The sequence below is a fragment of the Aotus nancymaae genome, unplaced genomic scaffold (assembly GCF_030222135.1).
Source record: "Aotus nancymaae isolate 86718 unplaced genomic scaffold, 86718_ANA_hifiasm-v0.15.2.pri h1tg000010l, whole genome shotgun sequence".
NCBI classification, from domain to species: Eukaryota; Metazoa; Chordata; class Mammalia; order Primates; family Aotidae; genus Aotus; species Aotus nancymaae.
In genome coordinates this window covers 66,652,799-66,668,056 of record NW_026988421.1, presented here as the reverse complement: position 1 = coordinate 66,668,056, position 15,258 = coordinate 66,652,799, and the positions used below count along the sequence as shown (strand labels likewise).

General features: G+C 43.4%; 1 protein-coding gene across 11 annotated transcripts in view; it reads right to left on the bottom strand.

Annotated features, from left to right (window-relative positions):
* Positions 1–3,933: 3,933 nt before the first annotated feature.
* The window catches only part of KAT6B (lysine acetyltransferase 6B), a 199,370-nt gene continuing 188,045 nt past the window's right edge, over positions 3,934–15,258 (bottom strand). For all 11 annotated transcript variants that reach the window (XM_064374331.1, XM_064374336.1, XM_064374337.1 and 8 more), the window contains 3 exons: positions 14,568–14,906; positions 11,225–11,516; positions 3,934–8,070 (listed from right to left, as the gene is read on the bottom strand). In XM_064374331.1, coding sequence (XP_064230401.1) covers positions 5,537–8,070; positions 11,225–11,516; positions 14,568–14,906 — 3,165 coding nt within the window. In that variant the 3' untranslated portion in view covers positions 3,934–5,536. The remainder of the gene's footprint in view (positions 8,071–11,224; positions 11,517–14,567; positions 14,907–15,258) is intronic.

Below are 15,258 nucleotides of genomic sequence, written 5' to 3'. Positions count from 1 at the left end.
AACCACCTGAGTCACCCTGTGACCTTTGGGGAGACCCCCTGCTTTTGCGCCAGAGAGGAGGACTTGAAGCCTGGGCCCCTGTGGCTGGGCCTGGCTTCCTGGGACTGCCTCAAGTTGCTCTGAGAGTTGCCGTGGCCCAGGAGGAGCCAAGGCCCTCATCTTAACATGCACACGGGGTTTCAGGGGGCGTTCCTCGGGGATGCCATCATGGTAAGAGCACTGGTCTTCTAATACATTTTGAAACCTGGAACATTGCAAAGGGGTCACAAAGCAAAAAGGCAAAGATGATACAGAAATAGAAATGTGCAGTGAATTGGTATGTCTTGGTGCTAAGATAGAAAAGGGGGACGTGTTCCCTCTGAAAATGCGACAGTCCTGACAGAGATCGGGTCTCTCAGTCACAACTCATGGCTGTGAGGGGGAGAACGATATACTAGGTGTGTGATGACTACGAATGATGGAATTGCTTAATGACTCATATTTGGGTATGAGGGGACCATATCCTGGCTCTTGAGAAAGAGATGCAGACCAAAAGGGACCCAGGGTCATAATGGCCCTAACGTAGGGATTTTGCTACCCCCATCTGAACTCAGTTATTGCTTAGCTCTGATCTGTTCCATGTCCAGAGAGAAGCCAGTATTTCCATTTTAATGAATATTTACATTTAGATGAATTCATGCTGGGGAAGATGGAGCGTAGCTAGGTGCATTGCTGGTGTTTCCTGAGCACCCCACACCTTCCTCAGGGCAGCAGAAGCTAAGAATGGCAAAGTGGCAGTTCTGGTCTCTTCTAGATGACTCCCGGGAGCCAGAGGCAGGAGAAAAGAGAAACAGAAGTTTTTGCAAAAGTGTTTCAAGTCTTCAGAAGTAAGATATTAGATATTCGTTTGGTCACCAAGTGTCTACTGATAACCTACCACATGCCAAAAACTGGGTTGGGGCCAACAGGAAAAATAAAAATGCACGTTGTGATAAAGCACGATGTGGGAAATAGGCACGGAAGTGGAAAAAAGTGGGGAAAGGGGAGAAACCCTCTTTAGGCGGGGTGGTCCAGGAAGACCTCTCTTAGGCTTGAAGGTACAAACTTTCCAAATGTGCTGGAGCATTCAAGGCTCAGGAACTGCCCATCAGTGAGGCCAGAGCTGGGGGCTGAGAGCGGGAGTGGAAGGAGAGGGGCAGAGAGACTTGATTCTATTCCAGGTTCACAGAAGATTCACTGAAGAGTTTTAAGCTGGGGAATGGTATGATCTGTTTCAAGATTACTCTGGAAAGATCCTTTGGCTGAAGTATGGAGAACAAGGTTGTAGGGAGTTAAGAAGTGAGGCCAGACCAGTTAGGAGGCTGTTGACAGGAAAGGAGGAGGTGGCCTGGATGGACAGCTCCAGGGGATTAGTATTCAAGATTATTTTGGAATTAACCCAGAAAACGGATGGGACCTGCCGAGATGGGGAGGGGAAATGAGGGCCACCTGATCTGGTTTCTTGGCAGTGCTTTAATATTGAGATGGGGGGAACCAGAGCAGGAATGGAGGAGGGGTTGGAAATCAGTTCAGTTGTCATGCAGATGTACAAAAGGTGTCCCAGGTCATTTGACGTACCATCTAAAGCTCAGAGGAATGTTCACAACTGGGGATGTAATTCTGGATGTCATCTGCAGAGTGGTGGAATTTGAAGTCATCATACCAGATGAGATGATGAGAGAAGAGAGGGCCTGAGTGTTGCAGAACATCAATGTTTATAGCTAAGCCTGGGTGGAGGGGAAGGTCCAGGAAAGAGGATGGAGAAGGCGGAAGGAATGATGGAAACCTGGGTACAGAGAAATGGAAAGTACTGCTTCATAATGTAATAGTACTTGTACCCTGAGTATCTAAGACTTGATTGTAGACCAAGGCTTGCTTGCAGCCACAAAGGGACCTGTATTTATATAGCACTTAACAGTTTTTACAGCATCATGTATTCATTAGCCAAGCCTTTAAATCAGACAGGTGACAAGTTAGGGCCTTTCACAGAGTATAGTGTTCTAGAAAAAAGAGCTGGGATTTGGAAAGACCTGGGTTTGTTTCAGCTCACAAATTTTAGTCGGGTGAGTTTGGGCAATTACTGTAGCGAAATCTGAGACTTAACCTCCGGATCTGTAAATTGGAAACAACGGCCCCATTTCCTGCACAGGGTGGGTGTGTGGGAGGAGTGTGTGAAAGCTCTGTGACAATATTGTTGAGTCATTATTTCTAAAATATAATGTTGGCAAGGAAGGCGGATGCCCTCATACCTAGTTAGGCACCACTTGAAACTATTAAAAAGTGAGGCTGGCAACTGACCACCACTTTGTACATCTTATAAAGAACAGAATACAGTTATGGTTTTAAATGATGTGGCCTGTTCATGAATTTCAATCTAATGGTGTCGCTATTTCAGTTTTGATGAATCCAAGTTCCTATTTTCCCAAATCCTTGGCGTCACATTCAGATGTGAACTGATTTCTCTACTGAGAGTGGGTAGGTGGAGGGCAGGGTGTTCTGAGGCCATCTCAGATCAGCAGTTTCCTTCCCATGCTAAGACTTTCTGTTCCATCAAGGAATGTTGGGACTGGGGCCAGCTGGGGAGCTCCCAGTCCTAGCTACGCTGCAGTCCTTAGGGAGCCTGGGGAACCAAGGTGTCCCTGGGACTGTTCTTAGATTCTGGTTTGGCAGGTCTGGGGCAACGACCAGGACTCTTCCACAAGCTCCCTTAGAGGGCTCTTAGGCAGGCAGGGTATGGGAACGCAGACATTGTACAAACCAAAAGGTGTGATTAGCAGGCCATGGCCAAAGGGAACACAGAGGGGAATCTCAGCCCCCAGAGAACCTTAAACCAAGAGCAAAGAAACTAAGTATGTGAGTGTTTCAAGTTGGGGCCCATGGGGGGCTCTGTGTAACTTCCCGATCAGATTGCTTCCAGGCCCCCATCCCACCTCCAGGGCTCGGGCAGCCTCTTGCCCAACGTATGGCCCACCGGGCTGCCCAGTCCTCAGCCACTCCTGAGTGGATGCAGCATTGGATTTGTGCAGGCATAGACCACCACTTCCCACCCTGAGGATGGCTGAGAGGTTTTCTTTCCTAATAGCACAGCACCTTCAATGGATCTCTTCCCTGTGTGCCGATGGCCCTTGCAGACGTATCTTCTTGGAAGCCCTCCCTCAGCTATTACAGTATTACCCCCATTGACTTTGCAGCTGAGGAAGGAAGGGACTAAAAGATAAAATCCTGATACTAAACCCAATATATTTTGTCACTGTGAAAGAAAATAATGATAAGGGTGAGAGTACAAGGCAGAACTCCGTGGGGCATCCTCCGTCTGCACGAGGCCTTTTATTCTGGTGTATATGCTTTATACTGCCTTTGCACGATTTTGGGTCCACTTTAAGGCTTATGTCTACACTCTGTACAACATCTAATTATTTTGTGTTGAACCAGCAGTGCAAAAGCCACTCTTTTCCTCCACAGGGTAGTGACTTGCTTAACAGAGGAGTAGAGTTGCAAGCACCCATGGTCAGACACTTGCAGAGCTTAACAGGTCAGTTTCACACAGGTGCTAAGTCAAGCATTCATTTCTAGACTTGCTGCTCAAATAACCAAATTCAAGTGACACTCAGAACTTCCTCTGAACGCCACACTTGTGAATATTCACTTTTGGCAGGGGATCTAAACTTTAGGCTCTAAAGAAAACGTACAATTAATCATTCAAACAGAGCAAAACGTTCACACTTTCAAAAAAAGAAAACGATTTTTCAAACATACAATCCCAAATTGGGTGCTTTTTTGGTATTAATCTTCTTTATAAAAAGGAAGTTTGCTACCCTGGTGTGAGGCTTAGAGGGGTGTTTATACAGACTGTGCGAGTGAGGCAGCTGGATATTTGTGCGGGATCTCTTTGCAAATGAAGATCAAAGTCCAAAAGAAAAAAACAATTTCACTTTATTTTAAAGACAATGATTGGCATACAGAAGGTATGCACTTGCATAAAATAAACTTTCATGAAAAGCATTAAAATCCATTATAAATTAATTTATTAAATAGGTATTTGGTATATGTGATGGTTTTTATTAGATATTACTCTTATTTATTGCCAACCCCTCCCCCAAAGTCAAAACAAATCAGAAAATCCCATAACTCCAATTTACACTAAATAATTTATTTTCCCAAAATGTGTATGTGTTCTGAGGCGTGACACATGATACAGTTCCATTGGTCATTCTCTATCAATCATAATATGACAGGACACAAGAGGCTAAAAATGGCTCATCATAATTTATTTTATGTTAAAATGTACAGCTTTTTTTTGTTTGTTTTTTGTTTTTTTGAAGTGACTGACTAAAAAGAGAACAGATAAATACAAGAGTGTCGCTGGATCCTATTTTATACAAGGATTACGCCTCTCCTGCTTGGCCCTTACTGTCACCCTGTACAGGTACAAAGGCTACAAAAAAGGAAGCAATATAAACAGACACAAATAACTTTTTTTTGCTTTTTTACATGCGATTTGTAAGCTTAGTTTGAGCTATTCACAAGCTACTTTTCTATTTTTCCTTAAAAAATAACTCCAATATTTTATAAAGATAGAAAAATCTACAGATGGAATGAAAATGTAAAGTTAGAGGCATTTCCATAAAATAGCAACTTTACACCAAATTCACTATTTTTTTTTAAATCCTGCCAAGTATTTGGACATATATGAAATGTTTCAAAACCTGACAGATAAACACTGAGATATGCTTCATTCAATAAACAGAAGTCTGCATTTATAAAACAGAAAGCTGCCTTTTTTCCCCAAAGAAATCTGTCACCAAAATGGAAAAGGGTCTCAACTTTACACCAAACATTTAGCAATAAAACCCTTTTGACTAACCAAATGGGAATAGCTTTTATAGCTCTTTACAGTTTTATAATTAACAAAAATATAGTTTTTTTTAAAACCCTCAAATTAGGGCACCCTAATCAAGGCAAAAAACTTAAGAAATGGCTTACTGTTAGCACAACACTTGTACAGTACTACAAAATGCACTGTCACTAACAAAGACATTAGCGGCATGCTGAAGTGTCACCTTAAACAAAATATACAAGAACTGAAATGCTAAAGGCATTTACATGGAGTGGACAGGGAAGGAAAAACAAAAGCTCTAGGTTCAATATTAAAACAGATAATTTGGGGGGGCTTGATATCCACATCGTTTAACAGAAGCAGGCACAACAAGTGGCTGCCTCCAAATTGTAGTCCCAAGAGAGGCCTTCCTTTGCAGAGAATTTCATATAAAAGTAACAGAAATGAAGGTACCAAAAAAAAAAAAAAAGAAAAAGAAAAAGGAAAAAAAGAAAAACAACTTGTATAAGGCTTTCTGCTGCATACAGCTTTTTTTTTTTTTTTTTTTTTTAAATAAATGGTGCCAACAAATGTTTTTGCATTCACACCAATTGCTGGTTTTGAAATCGTACTCTTCAAAGGTATTTGTGCAGATCAATCCAATAGTGATGCCTGGTAGGTTGTGTGGACTACCCACGTTGTCTACCTTCTCATGTAGGAACCATTGAGAGACTGTTTGGACATGCCTGTGTTCATGTAGCCGTGATGTCCAGGGGCCGTGTACATCATGTTACCGTGGGGTGGGGTCTGCATTGGTTGCTGGGCATATGGCTGGGTGCCCATCATGCCCATCTGCATCTGCATAGGGTATTGGGGCGTTTGATTCATATAGCCATGATTGCTGTGGTAGCCACTGTTCATCATTGGCTGGGACATGCTGTACCCATTCATGGCGTTGAGAGTGTTCATATTCATGTTCACAGAGTTGACATTGTAGGCTGGGGCTGGCATCAGGTTCACACTCATGTTCATGCCTCTTTGCATTGTTAAAGTCCGTGCAGGACCCTGCATGGCTACAGTCTGGGAGCGCCCATAGATTTGTGACTGATGGGTGGCAGCGGCTGGTGATAGAGACGCTGACTTGGTTCTCATGGAGACGTGGCCCTTGCTGGCAATCTGGGTTTGCAGTCTTTGGCTGTGAGAGATGCCAATATTTGACGCAGCCATGTTCCGCTGCAAAAGAGGTGGCGGCAGATTCATTGGAGGAGGAGTCAGGTTGGGGGGTGGGGTCATGGTAGCTTGTGCTTGGGGTCCCCCAGGGACGGAGTGTGGAGACTGAGAAAGCTGAACAAGCCCTGTGTTACTTAATGGTGTGGACAAAGAGGCACTGTTTGCATAGGAAGTCACAGCAGCGGAATGGCTGTAAGGCAATGAATGATCAATAAGTGTATTAGTTAACTGCTGCAGTTTGGCAAGGCTGAAGGTGGCTGACGGCTGTGGGTAATGCCCAGCCCCAAAATCACTCTGACCCATTCGCTCGTATAAGCCAATGTTGGCATTGCCTGTCTCGGGAATTTCAGCCAGCTGCATGGGTGGGGTGAAGTTAGCAGCCATGCTGCACTGAGCCAGCTGCTGGCTGCTGCTCGGAGGCCTCTCCACCACACAGCCTTGAGGAGACTTAACGCTGCAGGTCGGGGGGGAGCTGATGCTGGTTTGCTGCAGCATGCTGCAGCTCCCGCTGATGTTGGACATCTGCTGGGTGACGGCGCAGCTGCTCTGTGTCAGACTGCTGGAGGTGAGGTTGCTATAGGAGCAGCTGTTCTGTGAAGATCCGTTTCCACAGATGCTGCCTCCCATAGTAGAATCGTAGCTGCTGGGGTTTTCGTAGTTCTCAGTTGTGCTCTCAATACTGCCCAAGTCACTAAATCCACTATCTACGACTTGCTGTGAGTGATCTGAAACTGATGGGACATCCATCATGGGACTGGTTTCCATGTTCTGCAGAGATGGCACTGAGATGGCACTTTGATCTGGGCTGATTTGGGCATAGCTGTTTTCCAGGGCAGGGACACTTGGGCTGTTGACAGAACGTACGGACTGGCCAGGATGGGAGTGGACGGATGAAACCGGGCTACTGTGGTCTGACTGTTGGCAGTCATCCAGAGTGGCAGCAATCTGTGGACTTTGGTCTGCACGGGTGTAGTTCTGTAGGCTTCTACAGGCTTCTTGAGTCTCGGCACAATCCTGAAAGGTGTCGTCCTGTTCGCTGCTCTCCTGGGTCAAAGACTGAACTGCCTGGACGGTCTCAGAGTCGATTTCCACGGTTGCTGTGTTTCCCTCTTTGAACTCTGAATCGACTTCTTTGCTGTTCTTTTGGTCTTGCTTCTGTGCCTGTTCTTCTGGAGGTGGCTCCTCGTCAGATTCGGGTGCAGCTTCAGGGTCCCCAGCAAGCTCCTTGGGCTCACTGTTACAAGAAGCTGTCAGGTCGACGCCACAGTCCATTAAGACCTCTGGGTTCGAGTGACTAGGCTGTACATTAAGGTCTAAAAAAGCCTCCTGGTTTTCCAGTACTTCTTTGAAGGTTTCTCTGGGCAGCTCTTCCTTCTCCACTTCGGCAGACTCCATGTGGCTGTCGTCCTCGTCATCCGCATCATGGTCCTCATTGTGAGACGGCTCTTCGTCCTCTTCCTCTTCCTCTTCGTGATCATCCAAACGCACAGGGTCTTCTTTCTCCGTGGAGATTTCTGGTTCCTCTTTTTCTTCACTTTTATCCCCATCTGGATCTTTTTCTACATTTCCTTCTTCTTCTTCTTCTTCCTCTTCTTCCTCTTCCTCCTCCTCCTCCTCTTCCTCAGGTTTGATGAGATCTTCTGGTTTTTCACCTGGTGATGTATTTGGACTTACAGGTGCACATGCTTCTTCCCTTCCGTTTTCCTCTGGAGGCAGCAGGGCTTCCCCAGTTTCCTTGACTTCCTCCTCGATCCTGATGGGCGTGGGGCTAGTTTTTCCCTCTGAAGTCTCCTTTGGCTCCTCCACTGTCACCTGGTCATCAGGTTCCATGGGTGTTTCTGGCGGGGTGTACAAATTCAGTTTAAATCCGGTCTTCCTCTCTTTGTTTTGCCTCCACTTAGATAGACCACGCTTCGTTCCTTTTGGCCACACTTGCTTGCACTTTAGAGGTTCGGGATTGTCTTTACTGCCTTCTTTCAAGTTACTTGAATCATCATTCATATTGTCTTAGTGAAGAGACAAAAAGGGGAAGGAAGAAAAAGTCTTAGAAAGCATAACCATGGACAACTTGAATTCATTCCTCTAAATTAATTAGCAAACACTGCTTTCAATTTGGCATGTTAAGAGTTGATGGTAAAGACATCATCAAGGCTAATATATAATAATATTGTGGTATAAACCAAGTAAATAACCTAGGCCTGGGAAAATAACATGTTGGGAACACGTGGATATAGGCAATGCTAATGCACTTATTTGAGTTTAATGAACAAGACATTCTCTGATACACAAGCCTACAGTTCCACAGTGTAAAAAAAAATCCATTTGAACATTTACCAATTAGGAAATACAGGGGAAAGAAATGAATGCTAGCTTATATACAAATCACTACTGTCCTGGAAAAATGACTAGAAGCCCTAACTCTCATATCTACCCAGAGAAAGTAAACCTGTTTGTAGACATTTACAGGATGTAGATGATCTTGGATGACATGATTTATTTACTTTGATTTGAATGTTCTCTCTGGCATAAAAATAAACTGTGTACCTCTGAAACAAATCAGTAAATAACTAAATACCCAAAACAAATGCATTTGTAATCATCATTTTTGCATGATACAAACTACAATGTAATTACTAGCAAATCCCTGAACATTTAAAATACAGGGATTCTTTTTAACACTAATTCTGTCCACACTGAATTTTGGATCAGTATGTTGCTGATGTTAGGATTGAATATTAAAGACAATTAGAAACAAACCATAATTGTGAAGTTCATTTCAGTTCAGGTGGCCTTATTTTTAACAGAACCTATAGGTACATGTGAATATAAATATGCACACATATTTATATAAGCAGATGAATAACTATGTAAATATTAATAAATACATGTATAAAGCACCCAAGCATTCTTATGATCTTTACATTATACTAATCTTCTAGAATCAGTGGTCAATTTAAAGGAAAAGCTTTACCTGAGACAATATTCTTATTAGAAACTCTATTTTAGAGAATAAAAATAAGATCTCACAATCATCATAAAACAGATATCCCTTCTGCCAGAAGAGAGTGAGTTTTAGTCCAACTGGTGGATAGCAGAGTAAGCAAGCGCTGGTTCATTTAGGTAATAAAAGGATTAGAGATAAACTTACCTGCAAGTATTACATTCAAACTGACCAGCTGAAAAGAACACATATATGATGTAGAATGATTCCTTGAGAAGTGCCTGCCAAGTACCATGCCGAGTTAAGAGTCATCTCAGGACATTTCTATTCACAATGGCAGGTAATAGCCATGCCAGTGCCCCTGGATTCCACATGCTTTTTATTTTTGAGACAGAGTCTTCTTGCTCTGTCGCCCAGGCTGGAGCGCAGTGGTGTGATCTTGGCTCACTGCAACCTCCGTCTCCTGAGTTCAAGCGATTCTCCTGCCTCAGCCTCCCAAGCATCTGGGTCTACAGGCATGCATCACCACGCCTGGCTACTTTTTTTGTATTTTTAATACAGATGGGGTTTCACCATGTTGGCCAGGTTAGTCTCGAACTTATGACCTCAGGTGACCTACCTGCCTCGGCCTCCCAAAGTGCTGCGATTACAGGCACGAGCCACTACGCCTAGCTGGATTCTGCATTCTTATTCTGCATGCTACTAGACCTATCAGCTTTTGTTGGAACACCTCCCAAAATCAGAAGATGAGTTTTCTGACAATTATTTTTAAGAAAGGACATCCTGAGAGGAATCAGGTATAATATGGCCACTTAGAATTTTTAAAGGTAAATGGCACTTAGTGGAGAATGAAGGCAGGGATCATTCATTTACAGGGTCCTGAGAAGACAGCCAAGAAGGGGAAATAAGGCTCAATTCTCACACATAAAATGATCTCTCACCGCAGTGTGGTGGTGTTTATATGTTCATTTGTTTAAAAATAATCCAAAGAATAAGGCTTGGTTTCTCTCTACCCAGGGTAAGAAGTCATTCCTTCAGCAAATACTTTATGCAGGAATAGCATTTCTGTGAACTAAGAAAGTCAAGAATATGCTTGCATATGTTCTTAAAATTGTGGCTTTTCAAAAGCCAGAGTGATCCTGTGGTTCCCAGGGAAATGAGATGGACTGTTCCCCAGAGTAGAATACATTCTGAATAGTCATCTCACCCAGGGAGCAGAGACAGTGTAGCATAAACCCTCATGATTCAGCTAAGGAACACAAGTTCTCAACCTGACACGCAAGGATGGGTGCTTTTAAATACAGCAGGAAAGACGATTCACTGGTGTTCAGTATTTTTTTAGAGGATCGGGTAAAGGTGTCCCTGGCAACTTAAAAGGAAGGTCAGTTTCCTGATTTCTGTGTTATCCGGTATTATCAAATATTATCAAAGCTAATATTGATGGTGTGGGTAAGTTTAGATGATTTTTTTTTTTTTTTTGAGAAAGGGTCTCGTTCCGTCACCCAGGCTGGAGTGCAGTAGCACAATCACGGTTCAACCTGAGCTCAGGTGATCCTCTCACCTCAGCCTCCCAAGTAGCTGGGACTACAGGTGCACACCACCACACCTAATTTCTGTATTTTTTTGTAGAGATGGGGATTTTCCACGTTGCCCAGGCTGGTCTCAAATTCCTGGGCTCAGGTGATCTACCTGCCTCAGCCTCCCAAAGTGCTGGGATTACAGGTGTAAGCCATCATGCCCAGCTTAGTTTAGATGAATCTTTATAGGAGTATATACTAAGACACTACTGATTATAAGATGTACCATTGATTTACTAATATTTGTTTTCCAGGAAAAAAAGAAACAATTCCATTCAATGCTCACACTGACAATAATATATACCTTGATTTCAGAAATACTAAATGTGAAAAAAAGTACATATTAGACTCAAAGAAATATAATGTGTTTCTTACTGACAGACTTCAAAGTTTTTGGGGATAAGCCAATTTCTGGCAAGTAAGATTAACCCACCTAAAGGAATATTCTGGCCTTAGAAGTTGTCTAACATAAATTCCAATTCCAGGAATAAGGGACAGAAGCTTATGAGGATGGGAAAGGGCGGATGGGCACTTGCTCCAGGTGCATAAGCACCACTTCCCAGGTGCCTCTGGGCATCACGCCAGAGGCCAGTCAGATACAGACATTCTCAAGGGTAAAGTTTTCATCATTCCTCTACTTACTTCTACAAGGGTCAGCATTCTTAAAGCAATGATTGTCTTTTCCTTCCTCTTCCTCTGCTTGTCTTTTCTTCCCAGGCTGATGTTGGAATGCTTTTCTCAGGACTGGCTTCCTGCCATCTTCCTCCACTTCAATCTCACAGGTAGGCTCCAGCTGTGGCATTGGCCTCTCTTCATCTGAGTTGTCGAAGGGCTCATTCAGTACTTCTGTGGTCTCAGAAATGGTCTCTGTTGTCACACTGCTGTTGATCCTCCTGCGTTTACGACCCCTTTTCTTCTTTAGTACAAAAGGCCTCTGAAATTAATTCCAAACATAACACATAAGAGCTCATGAGAAATTAAATGGTTGAGTCGATACGCAGCAAACATGTACTGAACGCGTGTCTGAGAATCTTACACATAGAGACTTCTGTAATGCCTTTGTACTTAACCTTCCATTTGATGTTTAACATCCCTCTCGGGCGCCAACTACACAGGCAAGTGTTTTCCAAATAAAACAGTTGTTTACTCAAGCAGATGCTTTGAGAGGGAACATCCTAGAAGCTTGACTGGAGATTTTAAAAGCTAAGCTTTGCTTTTCTAGCATCTATTTTCCAAATGATACTTGCTGGCCTCAGTACTCCTCACATCACAGACATTTAAGGTCATTACAGACTCTAATGTTTCTATAAATGGTGCCATAATTAACTAGCCACTGGGTTAACTCATTTTATACCTGATAACTCTTGAAGGAGCACCCATTATATGCACAGCACTGGGGAATATTATGTAAGACCAACCTACTTGTTTCATTCCATAGGACTTCCGGAACTATGAAAGAGAAGGAAAGGTCCTTGAAGAAAGGATTACTGTTTAAAATGTTAACAGAGTCAAGTATTGGTGGGTGCTGAGATGTAAGTAACTGATAACTTGACAAAATATTTTATAAAGGGCATCTAAAAATGCTAAAGACATGCAAGATGTCTTACTATATGATATAAAAATATTTTGTCTTTTTTCTTTTCTGTAGAGACAGGGTTTCACCATGTTGCCTAGGCTGGTCTAACCCCGAGCTCAAGTGGTCCACCTGCCTCGGCCTCCCAAAGTGCTGGCATTATAGGCATGAGCGACCGTGCCCGGCCTAAAAATATTTTTTCTATTTGCACTAAAGGTTGGCACAAAAAATGACTCTCCATAGTTGTAATTATAAAATATTTTTCCCCCAGCAAAAAAGTTTTTAATGACACAAAATTCAAATAAAGGAATAGCAGGTGGATTTTTGTAACCTCCCAAATTATTGAAAATACACTGCAAAGAAGGGTTCAGTATGCTTGGTTAGAAGCTAACCTCCAGGTAAACTGTATTCAAGAATTATTATTATTATTTTAAAAATATTTACTTTTTATAGAAACAGTGTCTTGCTTTGTTGCCCAGGTGGGTCTTGAACTCCTAAGCTCAAGTGATCCTCCTGCCTCAGCTTCCCAAAGTGTGGGGATTATAGGCATGAGTCACACTGTGTCTGGCCTCCAAGAATGATTGTGTCTTACTTTTGTAATGCCCTGAATGCTCACTGAAGCACACACATAGCTGATTAATCATATTTTGTAATTTAACATTTATGGTTATTAATCCCCCGAGTCTGCCTGCCCTCTTTAATCCACAAGAATTTTCCCTAATATGAGTGAAGCCAAGGTGGAGAACTGGTTTTCTTCAGGTTGAGTCCAGTTCAGATCATGCCTTGGATGAATCCGTTGTTTTTTTTTTTTTTTTTTTTTTTTTTTTTTTTTTTTTTTTGAGACAGTCTCACTCTGTCACCAGGCACCAGGCTGGAGTGCAGTGGCACAATCTCAGCTTACTGCAACCTCTGCCTCCGGGTTCAAGCAATTCTCCTGCCTCAGCCTCCCAACTAGCTGGGACTACAGGCGCATGCCACCACGCCCAGCTAATTTTTGTATTTTTAGTAGAGATGGGGTTTCACCATGTTGGCCAGGATGGTCTTGATCTCTTGACCTTGTGATCCGCCCACCTTGGCCTCCCAAAGTGCTGGGATTACAGGCTTGAGCCACCGTGCCTGGCCTGAATCTGGTTTTTGATGGTTTTAGAACAAGTTTCTTTTTGAGATGAAGTTTTGCTCTTGTTGCCCAGGCTGGAGTGCAATGCGTGATCTTGGTTCACTGCAACCTCTGTCTCCTGGGTTCAAGCAATTCTCCTGCCTCAGCCTCCTGAGTAACTGGGATTATAGGCATGTGCCACCACGCCTGGCTGATTTTGTATTTTTAGTAGAGACGGGGTTTCTCCATGTTGGTCAGGCTGGTCTTGAACTCCCAACCTCAGGTGATCTGCCCACCTCGGCTTCCCAAAGTGCTGGGATTACAGGCTTGAGCCACTGAGCCCCACCTAGAACAAGTTTCTTTTGTTACGTATACAATACATGAATGTACATTCCTCCTAAGAAATGGAAATATTATTCATAAGCCTGAAGTCTACTTTGTAGGATGCTCCTTTCTCCCACCTCCCCACAGATACCCTTCCAGAAGACTGCCAGGCTTAGAAGAGCGCTGAGCTGCAAGTTAGAACAGCAAGTTCCCCAACAGACGCCACATCAGGTGGCCTTGGGCAGAGCCTTAGCTTGTATTGTGATATCTCTATCAGTCTTGCTGTACTAACAATATTTGGCGCCCCCCTCTATGTCCCAGATAGATACTGAAGACAAACATATCAGATCTGGGTGAGCAGGTATCTAAAAACAAAGTCAACTCTTTACTTTCTGTACCACTGGAGATGATATGGTCTATATAGAGACACCACTGGGCTACTGCGATCTGAGGAAATTCAGTAAAGCACAGTTGCCTACAAATGCAAAATATCATCATCAAAATTAAGGGCCTAAAATACTTTCTAACAATTCTGTGCCAAGAACAGGAGAAAGAAACAGCACGAGGAGCACTGGGCTTGGAGTCTTGAGCACGCATTTGGTTCTGCTTCCATCTCTAATGAGTCATTTGACCTTAGAGAAGTCTCCTGGTCTCTAGGTCTTAGAGGGTGGTTTAAGTGCTCTCTGGGGCCCCTTTCTGTTCCTATAACCTCACTTACTCTACTCCTGCAGACCAGCAGGTGGCAGTGACTACTAGACTAGGAGGTTGGCCTGACCCTGGTTTCCTGTCACAGAGCTAACAAACCTCAAAAAGTAAACATAATCATGACTGTGAGATAAACGATTATGATATATGATCAGCAGGACTGGGTACACATAAACTAGACTAAAGAACAGAGAGTGAAACAAATACTAATGGACAGAATGCCTGGAATGACAAATAAGATTTGATCGAAGGAGACTTGCAGACAGAAAATCTAAACAGACACCTACCTTTCTCTTTATGGCAACTGACTGTGGTTTTGTCAATCTCGGGGGAGAGCTTTGAATATTTTCTTCTTCTTCATCCTCCTCTTCATCCTCTTCCTCTTCATCCTCCTCCTCTTCTTCCTCCTCCTCCTCCTCCTCCTCCTCCTCCTCTTCTTCACTGCTCTCTTTAGACAGCTCCAGCAGCTGCCCTCGCTCCCCTGTGACTGGCCGGCTCTCCGGGGAATGCAAATATTTATTTTTCGATTGTACTTTTGCAGGTGATTGCCTACTGTTAGCTCTAGATGACAGGATTTCTTGTTCCTCCTTCTCCCAGCAGCTAGCTTGTTCCATTAGCCGCTCAGCCTAAGTGGGGAGGGTAAAAATGGTGGCCAGTGAGAGGGCAGTTACACAGCCAGAGCTTCTGAGGATCAATGGCAAAGTGTCTCTAAGTCAATTCTGATCAGGACAGCCAGCCGGCCAAGCACATTTCAGCTGCATCATCTCAGGAACCTTTTGCATCAGTTAGGATAACAAATCAAAGAAGATTGGGTTTCATGGGATATTTAGCAGTATTAATGATGCAGCGAATTGATTTGAGTCCTTTATCACTACATTACATGCTCACTGGCATGGAGCACTTTAAGCAAGTTCATACACACAAAGAATCGATTGACACTGCAGCCTTGGAGCTGAGCACCGAATTTGATCTGATTAC